The sequence below is a fragment of the Manihot esculenta genome, chromosome 1 (assembly GCF_001659605.2).
Source record: "Manihot esculenta cultivar AM560-2 chromosome 1, M.esculenta_v8, whole genome shotgun sequence".
NCBI classification, from domain to species: domain Eukaryota; kingdom Viridiplantae; phylum Streptophyta; class Magnoliopsida; order Malpighiales; family Euphorbiaceae; genus Manihot; species Manihot esculenta.
Window position 1 is genome coordinate 36,821,301 of NC_035161.2, and position 18,645 is coordinate 36,839,945.

General features: G+C 29.8%; 3 protein-coding genes across 5 annotated transcripts; 2 read left to right on the forward strand and 1 right to left on the reverse strand.

Annotated features, from left to right (window-relative positions):
- The first annotated feature begins 2,753 nt into the window (after positions 1-2,753).
- LOC110622802 (CLAVATA3/ESR (CLE)-related protein 25) lies at positions 2,754-4,596 on the forward strand. Of its 2 annotated transcripts, none has more exons than XM_021767446.2 (2): positions 2,754-3,548; positions 4,153-4,596. In XM_021767446.2, the coding sequence occupies exons 1-2, from the start codon at positions 3,274-3,276 to the stop codon at positions 4,259-4,261; spliced, it is 384 nt and encodes a 127-aa protein (XP_021623138.1). In that variant the 5' UTR covers positions 2,754-3,273; the 3' UTR covers positions 4,262-4,596. The 2 variants fall into 2 exon arrangements, with proteins under 2 accessions (XP_021623138.1, XP_021623149.1); XM_021767457.2 differs by having other exon boundaries at positions 2,773-3,548; positions 4,145-4,596.
- Positions 4,597-9,999: 5,403 nt separating this feature from the next.
- On the forward strand, positions 10,000-14,053 carry LOC110609072 (serine/threonine-protein phosphatase PP2A catalytic subunit). Its single transcript, XM_021748401.2, has 6 exons — positions 10,000-10,495; positions 11,203-11,317; positions 12,428-12,536; positions 12,617-12,694; positions 13,259-13,450; positions 13,559-14,053. Exons 1-6 carry the CDS (start codon positions 10,243-10,245, stop codon positions 13,730-13,732), a joined length of 921 nt encoding a protein of 306 aa, XP_021604093.1. The 5' UTR covers positions 10,000-10,242; the 3' UTR covers positions 13,733-14,053.
- A 1,177-nt stretch (positions 14,054-15,230) lies between these two features.
- On the reverse strand, positions 15,231-18,645 carry LOC110617976. 2 transcript variants are annotated; one of them, XM_021760971.1, is made up of 4 exons: positions 18,434-18,645; positions 18,229-18,346; positions 16,516-16,812; positions 15,231-15,557 (listed from the first exon to the last, which is right to left on the reverse strand). In XM_021760971.1, the coding sequence occupies exons 1-4, from the start codon at positions 18,628-18,630 to the stop codon at positions 15,441-15,443; spliced, it is 729 nt and encodes a 242-aa protein (XP_021616663.1). In that variant the 5' UTR covers positions 18,631-18,645; the 3' UTR covers positions 15,231-15,440. The 2 variants fall into 2 exon arrangements, with proteins under 2 accessions (XP_021616663.1, XP_021616668.1); XM_021760976.2 differs by lacking the exon at positions 15,231-15,557 and adding an exon at positions 15,939-16,438.

Sequence of the window (18,645 nt, forward strand, 5' to 3'; positions counted from 1 at the left end):
GATTCGGTTACGGAACTTTCTTCTGAAAGTAACGAGACGGGTTTTGACTGATGTTGGCGATGAAAGCAAGCAACACCTCTGGTATCTTTAATTAATGCAAATGCCTTGATTTAATTTTGAGTAAAATTTGTACAAAAGTTTAAATAGAAGTTTCACCAACCCAAGATTCAATTTTAAATCAAAACTTCGTATTTTCCATTGTATATGGGGAAATAACATTATATATTTATAAAAGGTTAGTTAAAATTTTTTTTTTTTTATATTTAGTTCAGTATTTAAAATGAAATTAACTATTAGTTCATTAACCGTTTTTATATTTTATATACCAAAATAAAAAATAAAAAAAATTGAGAGATTAAAATTTAACTCATTTAATTTGATATAATATTATTTTAAATATTGCATTATACACTCATTAAACATATATATTATTTTAATATGATTTTTAATTCAAAATTAATTATAATTAAATGAAATTAACTATTACCTTGTAATATGTAACCCTCTTTTAACCTAAACTTTAGGTGATTTTCTACTTTGGGTGCAAAGAGAGCCCCGCTACACAGCTGCTAGTTAACTGCTAAGCAACCCCATTAATTAGATTTTGTATGGAGGAGGAATCTTCAGTTTGATGTTATGTAAAACTATGGAATAAAAAGAAGAAGCAGCATCATCTTGAGTAAATTAATTAATTGTTAGTGTAGAATCAATGTCATTAACTAAGATTTGTGAGCCTGCAACATGTTATTCTTTTTTAGCAGTGTATCATGTCAACCTCTTATTGGCTCTTAAGAGGATGAATAGCCATAGGATATAAATTATTCATGAGGATTATATACTTTGGCCTCTGCCCTTTTCTACTCTGTATTATAATCATTTTTCTAAATTTGAAACATTAATTTCACTAATACAGAGCCCCAAACATTAATTTGACTAATATATTTGGTTGTTCAGACTTTAAATATCTTAGTTTATACAGATTAAAGGTATCTAAGATGAGATGAACCCAACAATTTGAATTTGATTCTAATTATAAATGCTGAAGGATGGAGAGTAAAATTATAAGAGAGATTGGTTCATGAAAGATCTAAGTTTATCTTTATAAGCTTATGACGCAGTAGGGTTTTCAATCCCAGCACAGCTATATTTATTGCCAGATTAAGGTCAATGGAAGCTTTTTCAACCAAATCCTTGAAGATATGGAAAATCTAATGCCAATCCTAATTACACTGTGCTGTGATGGTTGCCTACTGTACAAATCATAATGGAATTGGATTGAATATAATGAATTTGATTCCAGCTAAACTTCCTGAGAAAGCTTCAAATCAAAGAAGGCCATATTTATGGTGGTAATTAAGATCTCACACCTTATATATAAATTGATTTAAGATGTCCTAGTATATATACTTCATTCAATTGCATATTGATAACTCATAAAATATGTCTTACCTTAAATCGTGACCCGTATATATAGTTTTAAGTGATTTAACTAAAGAAGGGATAATTAATTATTAAGAGGGACAAGTCTTTCCATCCTTCCAACATTCAAAATTTAAGAAGAGTCTGAATAGGATGATCATTAAAATATTCAGAATATTTTCTCAAATGATTATACGAGACTTTAAATGTACATGCTATGTCAACCATGATAAAATTTGTGTCAAGAATAATATGATTTTAACCGATTCAATATTAAATGAGTCAATAACTCATGTTATTATTTATTTTGTGGGATACATTACAACCATATATCTTTCATTCTCGAAAAAAGGAATTTCACTTTATCTTCTCCGATCTCTTTAACTCTTTCTGTAATTTCATTAAAATTTTGAAAGAATTACTCAATTCTATTACTACTCTTATTTACTAAACCAATTTTATTTACTACTGTAAACCTTTAACCATCTCATTTACTAAGCCAGCTTTATTTACTTCCATAAACCCTTAACTATATCCATATGCTGCCATCCTATCGACTCTGAATCTCATAAACCAAACATATTGTCTATGTAGGTTTCATATTCATGGAAAAATCTAGAAACAACAACAATAGCATATTTAAATAAGTATTTTAGCGTAAAGGAAAGGCCATGCAATCTTGAGTGTGAGGAAATGCATGGATTGGAAACAGCACGTAATGCACTTTACCAATTAAGAGAGAAGATAGATCGATCTCTGCGTGCACCTTGAACAAGAAGAAAGCAGGTAGCATTGGATTCCACCAGCATACAACTTTCTTTTCTATGTTTATACAGTTGGATTCATGATCATACAGGTATGGATAAGACAAAATGTGCCATATTCCCTTTATCATAAATTATGTGTACTGTCTAATTCTCTATTCTTTTACCAGATTTAATATATTCTCTAATATATCCTAATTCCTTCTTTTCTTAATTTATTTATTTTTTCTTAAAAAATATATTTGATAGTTAAGAATTTTTTTTATATATAAGTTCCACATGTTGATATCACTTTTTACGGCAAATTATCTTAATTAGCCTATATGACACGTAATTTCTTCAGGCATACACAACGCAAATTGTAATAAGCTCCCACTCCTCAAAATGCCAACTAAGACTGATTCTAGTGAATATGGCATATATACGTGGACCATGCCCGCCGGAATTGTAAAGTAAATATTTGCTATATGACCTAAATACCATGTATATATATCTCTCAATATGAAATCTCAATGAATTAATTTAATCTCTTGAAAATGTGCTAATTAGCTGATTTTTTTTTCTATCAAAGATAACATTCATAGCATTAAAAATGGGCTTAACCCAAGGTACCTAAACTATAGGGTTCCGAATTGTCTCCTCCTCTATCTATCTTTCACCTAATTGTACGTAAGCAATTACAGGGATTTACTCTTTAGTTATGGTATCGCTGCATGAGAATACACACATCAAAGCAAAAAAGAAAGAGCGTATTGGGACCTTATTATCAGTATAAAGCTAAGGAAGGGTTCCCTATACTTGACATGTTAGAAGCCAGCTTAGTTACCCTCCCTCTCTCTCTCTCTCTCTCTCTCTCTCTTTCTCTTGCGTTCGAGCAAGTGCAACAGTATCGCTCCAACCTATAAAGAATACCAACCTGCCCTAATATCCATGAACTAAATAAAAAATTCTCATCCCTTCTTTCATATCCGTCTAAGAAAATCCTGGTCTGATTTACTCTTTTTCTGTATATAACTATATATAGAGCTCTGTACGTTGTAGCCATAAGTATTATAAGGCATCTTCCTCTATTATTAAAAAAAGAAAATATATGGATAAAGGGCAAAGCACAGTTATTAGTGGGGGCTGTGTGCTGTTTAAGGTTTTGTTTGGGGCAATTACAACGTTGGGTTTTGTCTGCCTTCTGTTAGTTGCAATACTGCAAACTGAAGCAACCAAAAGCACAACAACCGTTCAAGCCGCTGCAAGTCTAAAACACGAAGCAGATATAGGAAGAGAGAGGCTTCTTTATGACCCAGATTTGGATCTCAACTACATGATCAGCAAGAGAAAAATTCCTAATGGTCCTGATCCCATTCATAACAGGTAAGTAATCAAAAGCTTGCTGTTTTATATCTTTTTGTATTCATGCATGTGTTTTGAAATTTTGGTTAGGGGTAATTATTAGGGGAAGAAAAAAAGGAAAATAAAGAAAGCCACCTCTTATACGTTCTATGAGGACGATTGCTTCAAGGGTGAGCTTTAAATCGTAAAGGCAATGTTCTTGCAACACAAGGAAAAACAAAAACTCAGAATAACTGATATGCCTTTTTTACAGTAAAAAAAAAAAAAAAAAAATCTAAAGAAAGGGTAATAAATATATTAACAGATTTGAAGAAAAATAATTTATTAACAGATTTGAAATTTATTAATAAATATATTAAATTACCGATGAATTGCAATTCGTTAATAAATCAATTGAAAATCTAAATAATTTACCCATAAGCCTATGTGCCTTATTTGGTACCTGAAACTGTTTATCCTTATTTTTTTAAAAGGAAGTACTGGCTTTATATGTAATTAACAACTTCAGTTTTTCTTTTCTTTTTCACGATAATACAATTTTTAAAATTTCAATCCTTAAAATAGCACTCTATATGCTCAATTAGTTCAATAATGTTGCTTTTTCTTTGTTTCTTTAGGAGAGCAGGGAACTCGAAACGACCTCCTGGCCGAGTTTAGTGAAGGGATTGAAAAGGTTGAAGAGCAGAAGCACAAAAGAAGAGACAAGAATCTGCCATCTTGTATGTATTCTTTAGAAATGGGAATGTAAATGCTCGTAAATTTATTTGAGAATCCCAGCATGCAACTCTTTTTTACTTGCACAAAACTGTAACCTATAGGGTTGATGTTGGAGTTAGTGTAAAGCTAAGGAAATAGCTCTTATCAAGCACAAACCCTCAAAAGAGAGATTAGACTAAAGAGAAAGCTAGAGTGAGTATATATGAAGAACATGCATATGTGTATAGGGAAATTAAAGAAATGTACGAAAGCCTTATCTGTCAGGCAATCATATTTGTGTATGTTTTTGTTGTTTCATGTTTGTAATTTTCATATTTAAATGAAAAGAGAGGAAGCAGCAGCCAGCCAGCCACCATGAGTTCCAAAACTAAAAGTGAATCCACCAATTAAAGCTAATATTCGCATCTAACGTTAATTTTTTTTCACTGGATACCTCTTTTTTTAAGGACTGTTTTGGTCTTTGGTCATTCAAGCTTTAGTTAAAAACTGCATGAGATTCTTCTTAGTCTGGTGGCAATCCAAAGTAATAAAGGGACCAAAGACAACTTATGGGTCTGCATTCTGCTCTGTTTTCTTTTCAAAGTGACAAAAATCAAAAGATAAGCTCTCTCCTACGCCAAAGCTTCTCCCTTTTTCTTTATTTATTTTTATCTACATGTCCTTTATCTTTTTCACTTCTCTGAGTTTTGCTTTGCGAAGACTGGGTCTAAACTCTTAAAGTTTGGCTGATTCAGATTGGGCCAATTACCAAAAAGGGTAAAAGATTTTGTTTTTTAGAAAGGAAAAATTCCATGGCAGCATATATATTACGTTATCTGTGGTTGGCCTACAAACGCAATCCAGGTCCATAGAAAAACCATTAAAACGGCCAGTTGAGGAGCAGTTACTTTGTTTCATGGTCCATTGCACCAAGCCAGAGGCGGAGCTTTTAGGAGATGGTGCCTTTCATGGCCCATTGCACCAAGTCAGCTCGCAAACAAAATTTTAAGCAACAACCGTCCAATTAGCACACTAGTTAAATTCTTAACTAGACTCTATTTACGATAAATTTAAAACAAATTTCTTTTAAAAAATTTACTTATTTATATTTTAATTTATAATGAATTGAGTCTAGAAAATATTTTATATATACAAATATATATGTGTTTTTAAATATTAAATTAATATTTCTTTTTAAAAATCTATACCAAAAGTGAATTGAATTTAAGCTATACAAATAAGCACTTGATTTTAATTTCTACTAAAAATAAAATTTAGATTGTGTATATATATATTTTTTCGTCAAAGAGATATAAAATTTCATTGAGAAAAGGCACAAGGTCTAAATACAGAAAATTTCAACAAAAAACATATCAAAAATTAAAGGACTCAAAAAAATATATATAAAAAAAATAAATTATAGAATTCTAGATTTGAAAACTCCAAAAAAACTCAATATCCAACATGATAAAAAGCAAGCAATGCCATTTCCAATCTGAATGGCACTACCGCCGGCAAGAGTAAAGAATAAGAAACTCAACAAAAACAAAGAATGTAGAAATTAGAGAAAAATTCTAAAACACAACAGAAAATATAAAATCATGGAAGTTAAAAGAGGTAAAGAATAGAAATATGCAATGAATTATCTGGAACAACAATGTCAGATGCATATAAAAAATAAGTTACCTTCATCGATTCATTTAAGTCCACCATCTCTAAAAAATAAAAAAATTTTGAATTCTAAAAAAGAGTCAAAGAATAGAAAATAATCACTTTAAAATGACCTCACTGAAAAAGAAAAAACGTTCAAAGCGAAATCGCAACTTTTAAATCATTTAGATCTTGAATCAAATTTAAAAAATAAACAAATAATAGCCACATGAATTGATAAACCAAAATAAAACTCTCGAATAAGGGAGGGAGAAGGACCACTTCCACTCAGAAAGGGAATGAGCAACTGCGCTACACCGACACATAAGAGGCCTTCTACCTCATAAACTCTCTCACAAGCGAGAGAAAAACACCTCTCCACAGCAGTAGAGCGATTATGTGCTTTGAATCATGTATATACATATAGTAAAACGGGGCATTCTCATAATTGGTCCGCCACTGTCTGACGAAATATATTTGAAAAATTAGTAATTTTGACTAAACTGACAAAAGTCGTCAAGTCAAGAACGTAAGCCTACAAATGCAATCGGCCACTAACTCCCAAGTCGCAAACCACCGGAGAAGTAAATTACAAAATGGTTCTTCAAGTTTCCATATTAACAATATCATCTGTATTCATTAGTTTATTACATTTTTCCCTTCTATTTTTCATTTTCTTTATTTAAAAAGCATTTTTCACGCTTTTTGGTTGCTACTGATCCAAGTTATCTCAGCGCCTTTTTTTTCTTATTTAAAAAAATATATTATAAAAAAAATATATTGCCACGTGATGATTTTTCTTTTTTTAAATAAAAATTGAAAATCGAAAGAGTAAAATCTGAATACTCTGCACTTACGATCAAGTTAAATCTGTAAGCGCGTGATTTAATAACTTTTAAATACAATTCTGTAAATTAATTTATAATAAAAATTATTACGTGATTTTATATTATAAATCAATTATTTTTTTAATATTATTATAAATATTAATGTGGTATTTCAAATTTAATTAAAAATAATTTTAATTAATATAAAATATATTTTAATGGTTAAGTTTTAGTGAAATATATAATTAAGTTCTTATATTTCTAACTTTAATTATAAGATCATGTTTATTAATAAAATAATTCTTTTAGTTAATATAATTTATCACTATATTTTTATAAATGAATTCTTAAATGTATTCACACTTTTTACTTTACCTCTTATATTTATTAAATTTTAATAAATTATATTTAATAATAAATAAAGATTAAATTAGAAAACTTGACATAATATGCGTACAAATTTATGTCTCCTTTTTTTTTCTCATCTAACTTTCCTTCTTTTTTTTTTATTTAGTAAGAGAAAAAGAAAATAACATACTTTTTATTTAATTTTTATTTTATTATTTTCACATGAAAAGTATTGAAATTTAATAAATAAAAAGATTAATATATAAATACATAGTAATTTACACTTCATCCGCCTATAATTTTTATTTATTTTTCTATTTTTAATTATTTATCCTAAAATTTTATCTATTTTTTTATATTATAATTAACATATAAATTGATCTTTAATTTTATTTTATTTTCAATAAAATTTCTCATTAATTTTTTTAGACAATAATTCAAACTATCAACTGACATTTTATCATTTTGCTCTTTAATAAATCTATAATTATTTATATTTATCGTGTTATGATTTAAATTGTTATCGCTATAAGAAATTATAAAAGTTTAATTAAAAATTATTTATTTTAATTTATATATTTATGAACTAAAATTTGAATAACTGTTGTTTTATCATACAATCTAAACTTTCATGAAGTTTTTCAAATTTTTTTTTGTTTTTTCCTTTTATTTTACTGCAAACGAAAAAAAAAATTCTATAACTTTCCTGCCATTTTGCTTTATGTTATCTATTTTATTTTAATTAAAAATAATTTTACGCAATATAATATATAATCTATATATTTAAATTTTATATTTATTTTTAATTATTAAATTACATAAAATTAGATATAATAATTCGATTTCAATATTTTTCAAATAATATAATTTATATCGTAAAATGATATAATATTTGAAATTATGATATTGTAATATTTGTTTTCACTAGACATTTTATTATATTTTTAACAATTAAAAATAAGCATAGTTTATCAATTGATAAAATGAAGTTCAATTTCTTGAATTCTCAAATTTTAGAGTGGGAGATCCATTCCTAATATACAGAAAAAGAAAATAAATAAAAGATTTAGAAAAAATAAGAAAAAAAAATCATATAAGGCTTTATTTATTTTATGAAAACTAAAAAATATTTTCCACTTCTTTTGATACTTAAAACTTTCAGAAAAATTAGTTGATAAAAAATATTTTTATAGTCAATTAAAAAATTAATTTATTTTTTTAAAATAATTTTATTTATTTTAAAATGTTTGTTAATATATTTATATATAAATTTATTAATATATTTATTTTTTAAATTAAAATATTAAAATTAGATTATTTTATTAAAAAATGTTTTAGATAAAAAAATATCTCTTAAAAAAATATTTTTAAAATAAAAACTATTTCAAAAATAAACAAACGTTTAAAGTTTAAAGTCTAATTTCTTTTAACAGAATAAAACTCTAAATTTTATATTTAAACTTAAATAAAGTCATGAGTTAAGATTTAATAATAAAAATATTATTTTCTACAATTTTTTAATAATATAATTGATTACTATTTTCCTTCTTAATTTTTCTTATTTTTATTTTATTTTATATTTTAATTAAAATGATAAATAATTTTAGTTTCAAAAACTATAATACATAATTTAAAATTATATTTTATTAGTTTAATACTTACTTTAATATAAAGTAAAGGGTATGGTGTTATTTAATTAAATAGGCAAATTACTTTATTTATACTTGTGAAAATTTTGAGGATTTATTTAGAATTTTTATTAAAACACATGGAAGTAGAAAGACAAAATGTTTAAATAAGCTCGTGGACATTTTATAAACGTAATTTGATTTTTTACCAAATAAAATTCTAAAATTAACTTTTTTAAAGTAGAACCTAATAAAATATCATCTTACACGCTTTTATTTGTTATTGGTTAGAAGTTATTTTTGTTCAAAATAATTTATTAATTTTAGAATAAAAAAAGGAAAAAGTTATATATATTATTTTAATTTTACCATTATATTTATTGAATTCAGAAATTATTTTTATGATTTACTACAATATATCTTATTATTTCTTCACCTTTCTAATAGTTGATTAATTAAGAGAGAATAATTGATATTTGAGTAGACAAAATAAAGGACTATTTAGTCAAATTGAAGAATATTCTATTATAATGTACATGATTTAATTGTTTTTTCTGAACATTATTTTTTTTTTTAAATAGGGGTGGAGAGTAGAATCTTAGATCTCTCAAATCTACTAGGATGCACTTCCCACCTGACTAAGTCTTGAAATACTTTTCTGAACGTTATTAAAGATATTAAATGGTAAAGTATTATTTTTTATGCATTATTTACCCTAATATTTAAGAATTTAAACATTAGTTAAAAACATTAAATGAGATTATTTAAAAGATAATTTAGTTCAATTAAAAATTTTACTAATTATTTTTTAATTATTGTTAAAAATATTAACTAATAAAGAGAGATTAATTTGAATATTAAGATATTATTTTTATACTTTATAATGTTAAAAGTATTTATTTTTCTTATAATTCAATTTAGATTTAAATGCAAGATTTAATATTTTATTTAGTTTTTTTTTTTAAAATATTTTATTTGAAATTTGATAAAAAAAAAGGGGGGGGCTTATTTGTAATTTACAGGAATTAAAAGAAAAGCCGTTAGGCTGACACGTGTGGGCAGCTTTACGGTTTTGACTCGGCGGAGCCACCAGAGAGAGAGAGAGAGAGCGCAAACCCTCGCTCCTTACAAGGAAAATCCAATAATAATTTTGAAAAAAGAAAATCCCAATTTCATGTGCATTTGAGTTTCATTTGGAGGCCTCAGCCTGCGTCCCTCTGGAGAGACCTTCTATTTTAATTTTTCTCATTTTACGGATATTAATATTAATTATTTATTTATATTTTAAGTCTCTCCTTTTTTTTTTTTTTTTTTTTTCCAATTATCATTGATACAACCCAACAAAAACACCCCAAGCCAAAATTAAAATTTTCTTATTTCTCATAGAAGAGAAGCGAGGAAGAGAGAGAGAGGGGAATGATAAAGGGATCTCCGAAAACGATTCGTTTTTCAAACCCAAACGTTGCCGCAGATCGTTAGTCGTGGAATCTTTCACGTGTATAATCTGATTTGATTCGGATTGAGAATATTGTTGTTGACCGTACGATCTTTTGTGTACCGGAGAGGATGCCGTCGCACGGTGATCTGGACCGTCAGATCGAGCACCTCATGGAGTGCAAGCCGTTGCCGGAGACCGAGGTCAAGACGCTTTGTGATCAAGCCAGGGCGATTCTTGTCGAGGAATGGAACGTGCAACCGGTGAAATGTCCGGTAACCGTTTGCGGCGATATTCACGGGCAGTTCTACGATCTCATCGAGCTCTTTAGGATTGGAGGGAATGCGCCTGATACCAATTATCTCTTCATGGGCGACTATGTAGGTCTGTTTTCTATTCTTTTTTATATTTACTTTTTTCGTGTGCTAAAATTCCGGACCTTGATTTTGTTTTTGGATTCTAGATTCGGTCATAATTTTTATTGGTTTATTTATCTAAATTTGTGTATTTGTGCTTTTAATTGTTTTCTTTGAAATCTGTCATTTACACGATGAATGAGTAGTTGATTTATATTGTTGGATCCTCACATGTGAATGAGGCCCTTTTTTTAAAAAAATAATAATAATAATAATAATAATAATAATTGGCCCAATAAAGGGAATTTTGGGGGAATTTTACGTAGATTCTGAAACTAATGGAGCTATTGGCACTACCATTATTATTATCCACCAGATTTATTTATCAGAAATAAAATTTTAATCTTGCCCGTTTCTGATTTGTGATGTTCTGATGAACTGCTAAGGCTCGGGGTGATGATGTTTCAGAGATTGTACTTTTTATTGGGTCACGCTTTTAATTGTATTAGCTGAGTTTTATTTGTACTTGGATTACGTCTATTTGGCAAGCTGCTGTCAAGAAAAACATCTTAAATATATTATTAGAGGCTGTTAACAGCATTAATGTCAGTGATGACAACCTCAGATTAACCAATTTAATGGTTAATCCGTGTTGGACATGGATAGTTTGCTAAATTTCTTGTGAAGTTGACTTTTGTACAAGCATTTGTAATCTCCTCAATTACATCAATGCAGATCGTGGGTACTATTCGGTCGAGACTGTAACACTCTTAGTGGCCCTGAAAGTTCGATATAGAGATAGAATTACTATTCTTAGAGGAAACCACGAGAGCAGGCAGATCACTCAAGTGTAAGATTATGTTTATCTCCATTAAATTAAGTTTTAAAATGAATATGTATGCTTGTATATATATATTTAGTATTGCATGTTGACACTAAAAGATATGGTGCTTGCAAAGAAATGTTATGTTTCTGGCCTTGGTGGGTTTTATATGGTCCTGTCTGTCATTTTGGCCATCGGAGCCATCACTGGGTGATTAAATTGTAAATGTGGGTGTATCAGAAAATTTACAGTTTAGAAGGGAATCTTTGCCTCATAACATCATTGGATTGAATTATAAAGCCAAATTCCACCTAGAAACTTTGTGAAAAGGAATTTTTTATTCCCAAGTCACAAGAGGTTTTGCATCACCGGATACAGTTAAAATTAACAATGTTTGACTATTTCGTTGGTGGTAAACTGTTGTTGCAAGTCTTGCAACAATATATCTTACCCACTGATGACATTGCAGGACCTCTACCCAAACATTGGGCCCTAAACTAACTGATGTCAATAATTTTGATTTGATTCTTATATCTTCCTTAGGTAACTGATTTCATGTGTATTTCCATTTTTAAACTGTCATCCATATGGGTGTGAAACAGCATGAGTATTGAACACTGCCATCCCAGCATCAGGCAAATATTATGGGCCTATTTGATGATTTTTTTTTTTCGCAAGTTGTAAAGGTTGGATGCTATGCTTAATCACCCAAGGCAGATTAACGGCACTATGGTAATAGCAGGGTGGCAGTGAACATATTTGAGTGTTGCTAGAGTTATCAGTAAGCAATAGAAGACAAAAAAGGTGGCACTTTAGGCTATGGAATTTGGGCGGGTTGAGCCTTTTCAATTTCACTAAGAAAAAAAAGAAAAAAAAGAAAAAGAGAATCAAACCTTTTTTTTTTTACATTAGATGTCATGAGAGCTTATAGCTAAACAAAATGGGTAAAGTAAAGAAAAAGATAATTCAACTCTTATGACAGTCATATTATAGTAAAACTTGTTTATTATTTTTCCGCTAGAGACAAAGATTTTTTTATCGTGGGCCTTTCTGTCTCGTGCATGTGTGACGGTTTATGTGAATGTTAACCATTTCACTTGTAATTTATATGGTATTTGGTTTTCATTCTACTTTCAGGTATGGTTTCTATGATGAGTGCTTGAGAAAATATGGAAATGCCAATGTGTGGAAGTATTTCACTGACCTTTTCGATTATCTACCTCTTACAGCCCTCATTGAGAGTCAGGTTGAAGTTATAAACATTGATGACTATTTTGCTTAATGCCAGTGAATGACAGCCTTTGATTGCTAGAATCTGTCTTGTAGGTCTTCTGTTTGCATGGTGGACTTTCACCCTCTCTGGATACATTAGATAATATCCGAGCTTTGGACCGTATACAGGAGGTACGATTAACTGTGTCATATGATTAACTGTCATCAACCCTTGAACTAGGTTCCTAAGAAGATATGCCAAATGAATGCATCTGAACTTGTTGTACTTGCTGATAGATTTGAAGACTACGTTAATGATGTATATTATGATTACTCTTGTGACTTACCGGAAAAAAAAAAAAAAAAAAGCCCGTAAAATTTTGGCATATTTAGTACATTTGATACCATGTGTGTTAAAAAGGGTAATTTTTTTAGCTGTTTATGGAGCAAAGATATGTTAACAAAAACAGATTGATAAAAAAGTGAGCATTAATTTAGTGGTCTTTTCCCCAGAAATTTGTCCCCTATAACTACTACTATTTTTCCATTGTATGTAAAATTGATGTTGCTATTCAACATTTCCTTTTCCCCACTGCAATGTGTTGGTTAAAACATCTCCTTTATTACTTTGCATGTGATCACACGACTCAAATCACTATTCTACGATTTTGTATTTTGCCACCCTCTAGATTTCTTTATTACTTTTTATTGCTCCGAAAAATAATCACATCTTTGTCTTTTTCTCTACACAAGTAGGTTCCACATGAAGGACCTATGTGTGATCTCTTGTGGTCTGATCCAGATGATCGATGCGGGTGGGGAATATCTCCTCGTGGTGCTGGCTATACATTTGGACAGGACATAGCTGCTCAGTTCAACCATACCAATGGGCTTACTCTGATTTCACGAGCTCACCAGCTTGTCATGGAAGGGTACAATTGGTGTCAGGTGAATGAAGCTAGAGAAGTCGTTACTTAAAAATATCCTTCTTCCACTCACGAACACAAATTATGTTAAAATAAATCGTTATTGATTATCATTTTAAATTCTCTTTAGGAAAAGAATGTGGTCACTGTATTTAGTGCTCCAAACTATTGCTACCGATGTGGGAATATGGCTGCAATTCTAGAGATTGGGGAGAACATGGACCAGAACTTTCTTCAATTTGATCCTGCACCTCGGCAAATTGAACCTGACACCACGCGCAAGACACCTGATTATTTTTTATAATTTCCGTATTTGCTGTTTGTAATCCCGGTTTGCTGCTGTATCACTGTAGATGTGTCTTGAAAAGGAGGAGTTATTGTTGTTTAAGGTGAGATTGATCTATGACATCATTCTTTGTTTGGCGTTTGTCCTGCTGCTGCTTTATTGATTTGCTCGAGTAAACCCATAGGAAAATCGACAGAAGACACTAAAGACCACATGTCTTGTATATTTTCAGAGAGAAGCAGCAACATCATGATACATCTTGTTCTGTAATTTAACAATTTCATGGTGGAGAGCTGGTTTTTGGCCGAGCAAATTGTATGTTGAACTTCTTTTGCTTCCTCTTTCGTGGGCTTTTGGATGCCTGACGTGGTAATTACCGACTAAGACAAAAGTGGCTAATGCCTATATTAGGATTGATGAGAACTAAGAATGCAAGGACTAGAAGTCTGGAAATTTCTTATACCACAAAAATAAACTTGCTCAGTTACAACTCAACTGTTCATTTCTGATTTATTCTCTGCCAGATGTTTGATTGCAATCATTGTGGTAAAACAACCTCAAATGATATTTATAATTTAGTTCTATATGAACATAGCGTTACTTTGGTGAATGTCTACATGTCCAGGAGTTATTAGCATAACATAAGGTAAAATGGTCAAATAAAAAATGTTAAAATTAAATTTTATTTTTTTATGTGAATTTGTGACTGAATTATCATTAAAATATCATATAATTTTTAAATAAGGTCAAATTGACAATCTTTATGAAAGATGACTTTATTTGGCATTAATAAGAGTAAATTTGGATAGCAACACTAAATTTGATATTTTTTGCACGGTTAAATTTGACTTTTTCACTTAAAATATAATATAGTCTAATATTTACATTAATTTATATTTATATTCAAAATTTAAACCTTAAATAATAAAATTAAACATTTTTAATTTATTAAAATTATGGTCAATAATTAAATCTGAAAAGTTAACGCAAATTATTAAATTTTTTTAATAATAAATATATAATTCCTTAATTTTAATTTTATATGAAAAGTGAATATATTTTATATATATTATATATATACAACAAATAAATATTTATTATAAAAGAATTTATATTACATAAAATATTATATTTAATTCTTATATTAAAATATTTTATTAAATATTTATGCTCAATATCATTGCAAACTATGTGTATATTATAATAAAAAACTTCATATTAATAATATTAAATAAAATAAAATACTATACTATATTTTTGAATCTATAAATTTGTTTTTATATTTTAAATTTCATTAATTCCATGACATCTATATACAAATGGAAATAAAAGGTAAATAATAAAATTACCAAAAGAGAACATTGTCGAAATTAAAATATCTATTTTATGAGTTAAAAAAATATTTTAGTATTATATTATAATTTACTATTAATTGAATTTCTAATTCTTAGACTATAATAATAATAAATTCAAAATGTTTGATTTTATTATTTTAAATTAAAATTTTAAATATAAATTAACCGTAAATATTTAAATTTCATTTCCAATGTTACTATAATATAACATGACAGGAGCTTTATAAATAAATTATGGACCGTTGTATATGATCAATGTAAAGTTGAAACCATGCCACATATGCCACTACTTGACAGCATTGAAATTTCTATTATCATAAAAAAATCTGACTTCAAATAGAGGATGACGTCTCAAAACTTGAAAACTTGAGTCAGAACCTGGAGTTCATCTGAATCCTCCCTCCCCCAACTCCTGACATGGTGACAGTCTGCTTTCTTCGAATGTACGCAATTGAACTACTTATGAGGAGCAAACCCAAAACAGCCCCCTGCCCACCATGATTAAGAGCCCAAGCATCAATATTATTCTTAACAATAATATTATTTGATAATATACCCCAAAAAAAAAAAAAAAAATCCTCTCGCAGAGCGCTTATATTATTCTTAACAATTTTGCCCCTGGAAATTACAAAATGTTAAGTACTGTAGGTGAAAAAGCATGTTCACAGTGTTTCTTTCCTCTGTTCTCACAAGAATCATGATTCAATAGTTAAATATCTTTTCCTCTCTTTGTCAACTTCTTAAAATTCTTAATCTTTGTATAAACAATGTGAAATATTATGATTACAGATTGAATTTCTATCTTTTCTTCTGGTGGATTTATAAAGTACTTAGATCCAAAAAAAAAAGAAAGGCACAATTTTTTTTCCTTGGAATAGGAGTTGAATACTACTACAGTTACTCAAGCCCTCATCATAACAACAGGAATTTCTAGTGCAAACTCACATAAGCCAAACCCTTAAAGGCTCCATTTTGAGGGTTCAGTTCACTACACTGGCTACAACAATGATGATGGGCATGGATGTACATCTACGATATAACATTTAAGGCAACATCCCAAGACTCTCACAAATGAGCTTCAAAAGAATTTTGAACATTACTAGGGTAAGATGAAGTACGAAGAAACGCAGGTCCTTTTTTTTTTTTTTTCTCTCTTTTGGATTGTAAGTAACACATAATTGCAATTAAAGGATCAGGACTTTATAGATATAGGCCATGGCTAAGGGCACATTGCAAAAGACCAGATTCATCAGATCACTTTGCCCCAATATCCTTTGGACACCTAATACTACATTATCCTTAAATATTTGCAGTTCAACAATAATGAAGCAAAATTTCATGATGAACTTCATTATTTGCCAAAGCACACCTAAATAATAATTGAGTGCATTAGAAAAGGTAATCAGATTGAACAAAGAGAAAGGCATGAAAATGACATCAACATACCTCAAAACCAACTACTGACAGCTTCTCTTCATTAACTGGTGTTATACAGCTTCTGTAAGTTATGTAAACCTGTGAACCATCCTCTAATGTAGATGAATCATCCAGTAAACCTCTAGGCTTGTTTGAAACAGTGCCATGCGAAGACTCCTGTGCATTTGCATTTTCATTGGAGAGCTCTATAGATGATCGACTATTCTGAGATTTGTTCTCATTTCCATTCTTTGTACTATCTTTAATTTCGACACACTTTAAAGGGATACGATAACCAGTCTCGCTGCAACGATATTTTTCATTACTCTGCAAGAGAACGAAAATGAATACTGCAACCAAGTCCAAGGAAAGGCCTGCTCTCCAGGAGAACAATGAAAAATCTCCAAAACTAAGCAAGATAGTGAGCACGCAAAACAGTATTTTTACAATGCACATGCAAAATCTGATTTTATGCATGAGCTTCCAATGTCACCCACATTTTAAGCATTAACCATGAAATGTGAAACGAAGGGACACACGATGGCTCATCGACTGTCAAACGTCAAAATAAATACTGAGTGATCCAATATACTTTTAGAAGCAAAATATGGATGTTATTTTTTTATTTTTTTTGGCTCCTAATCAACAGAAGGATAATTATGGAACAATATACTCGAGATGAATATGTTTCATACTATCATTTTCATAATGAAAGCTCACATAATTGAAAGGACATAGCAATTTCTTGTCCTCTTAGGTCAACGCCCCCTGTTTCCTTGTGTTGTTCGTCATGTGTTCTTTTGCCCTAAATTTATGAGACTCAATCGACTTTTTTTTACTATTTGATTACAAGTTATGAAAAAAAAAATTAACATGGGATTAACAAATGAAACTGATGCAGAAAAGATAAATCATCAGATTCTGCAAAAGTTGATACCATCAGGTTCTGCAGAAGTTGATACTGAGGTTGCTCAAATAATAACATGGCCTTAGCAACAGGCATTAGGTTGAAAAATGGCGATATGCACATTTCTCATAAGAGGGTTTCCTTTAATAACACTTTAACAAATAATTTGGAGGGTTTGGGATAGATGGCTTCAAAAAGCTTAAAGTGAGTTGAGGAAAAAAAAAGCTCAAACCTATCCTATTAAGTTGGACAACTTCCAAGGACCATAGATATTAGTCAATTAGGAGGTATCATACTGATGAATGAACATACTATAACCCCAATTCAATAAACTAACTCAACTCCCATAAGACAAAGCTATCAATCCAGATGTTAATTAAGCTATCTTGCCAATTCTTTTGAGTTATTATTTATGAGAGAAAATCAAGATAGTGAGAGCTTCATGGAATCGAGATTTCTTTTAAAGTTGATATGTAACAGGACTCTGAACAATATCAGCATTAACTTCCAGCAGCTTTTACAAGAGATACCTCTGTAACCTACAAAAACTCTGCGCTCACCTTCCAATTTTCTCAAATTACAGGTTGCCGCCTAAATTAAAAAAATAACAGTTTATATCTAAACAACTAATCACTGTACTTAATTAAGCACAAGATTAAGGAATTGACAGAGAATCACTAAAATCAATTAAACAATTCTTGAGCTCCAAACTTCCTCAGCTTAATCAATAGAAGCACTTCAAATGCTAACATATCCCGCACTCACAGATAGAAGATGAAATTGAGGCGCTACAGATCAACTCAAAGAAAAATAAATTAAAAAAAAAAAAAGAATACCTTTTCAGAGTAGATGCAGGGAACGCAGGCGCCAGAAGGAGAGCAATCGAAGGTAAGGTTACTTCCTCCAGGCTTTTCTTTGAAACCAAGTAAGATTCTGCGCCCAACGACACCATTTCTGTTTCCCAAATAAAAAGCTAATTTACGAAAATCCATCCAAAGTTAGAACTTTAATTTCAATAGATCAAGCACAAATTTTACTTACGCTGTGTGATCAAAGGCGTGAACGGAAGGTGCAGAGAGCAGTAACAGCAGCGCTAGCAAGCATATAAGAAAAGGAAGAATCGCGCGTGAATTCCATTTCTTCATCTCTCGCATTTTCCCTGCGTTTCTTTGCTTCTCCTTCCGGTTTTTTATTAATCCGCGAAGAAATTCAACGAAGTTTAACTGCACGAGGCCCATGGGCCCTTCATACCT

What these genes read in the sequence shown, in the direction of transcription:
- LOC110622802 (XM_021767446.2), top strand. Translation starts at nt 3,274, where the DNA reads ATGGATAAAGGGCAAAGCACAGTTATTAGTGGGGGCTGTGTGCTGTTT. An exon ending in CCTGATCCCATTCATAACAG is followed by an intron (nt 3,549 to 4,152) that starts GTAAGTAATCAA and finishes TTAGGAGAGCAG; the next exon opens with GGAACTCGAAACGACCTCCT.
- LOC110617976 (XM_021760971.1), bottom strand. Translation starts at nt 18,630, where the DNA reads ATGGGCCTCGTGCAGTTAAACTTCGTTGAATTTCTTCGCGGATTAATA. An exon ending in CACGCCTTTGATCACACAGC is followed by an intron (nt 18,347 to 18,433) that starts GTAAGTAAAATT and finishes TTTGGGAAACAG; the next exon opens with AAATGGTGTCGTTGGGCGCA. An exon ending in CCTGCATCTACTCTGAAAAG is followed by an intron (nt 16,813 to 18,228) that starts GTATTCTTTTTT and finishes GTTCTCTTGCAG; the next exon opens with AGTAATGAAAAATATCGTTG.
- LOC110609072 (XM_021748401.2), top strand. Translation starts at nt 10,243, where the DNA reads ATGCCGTCGCACGGTGATCTGGACCGTCAGATCGAGCACCTCATGGAG. An exon ending in CTTCATGGGCGACTATGTAG is followed by an intron (nt 10,496 to 11,202) that starts GTCTGTTTTCTA and finishes ACATCAATGCAG; the next exon opens with ATCGTGGGTACTATTCGGTC. An exon ending in AAGGGTACAATTGGTGTCAG is followed by an intron (nt 13,451 to 13,558) that starts GTGAATGAAGCT and finishes AATTCTCTTTAG; the next exon opens with GAAAAGAATGTGGTCACTGT.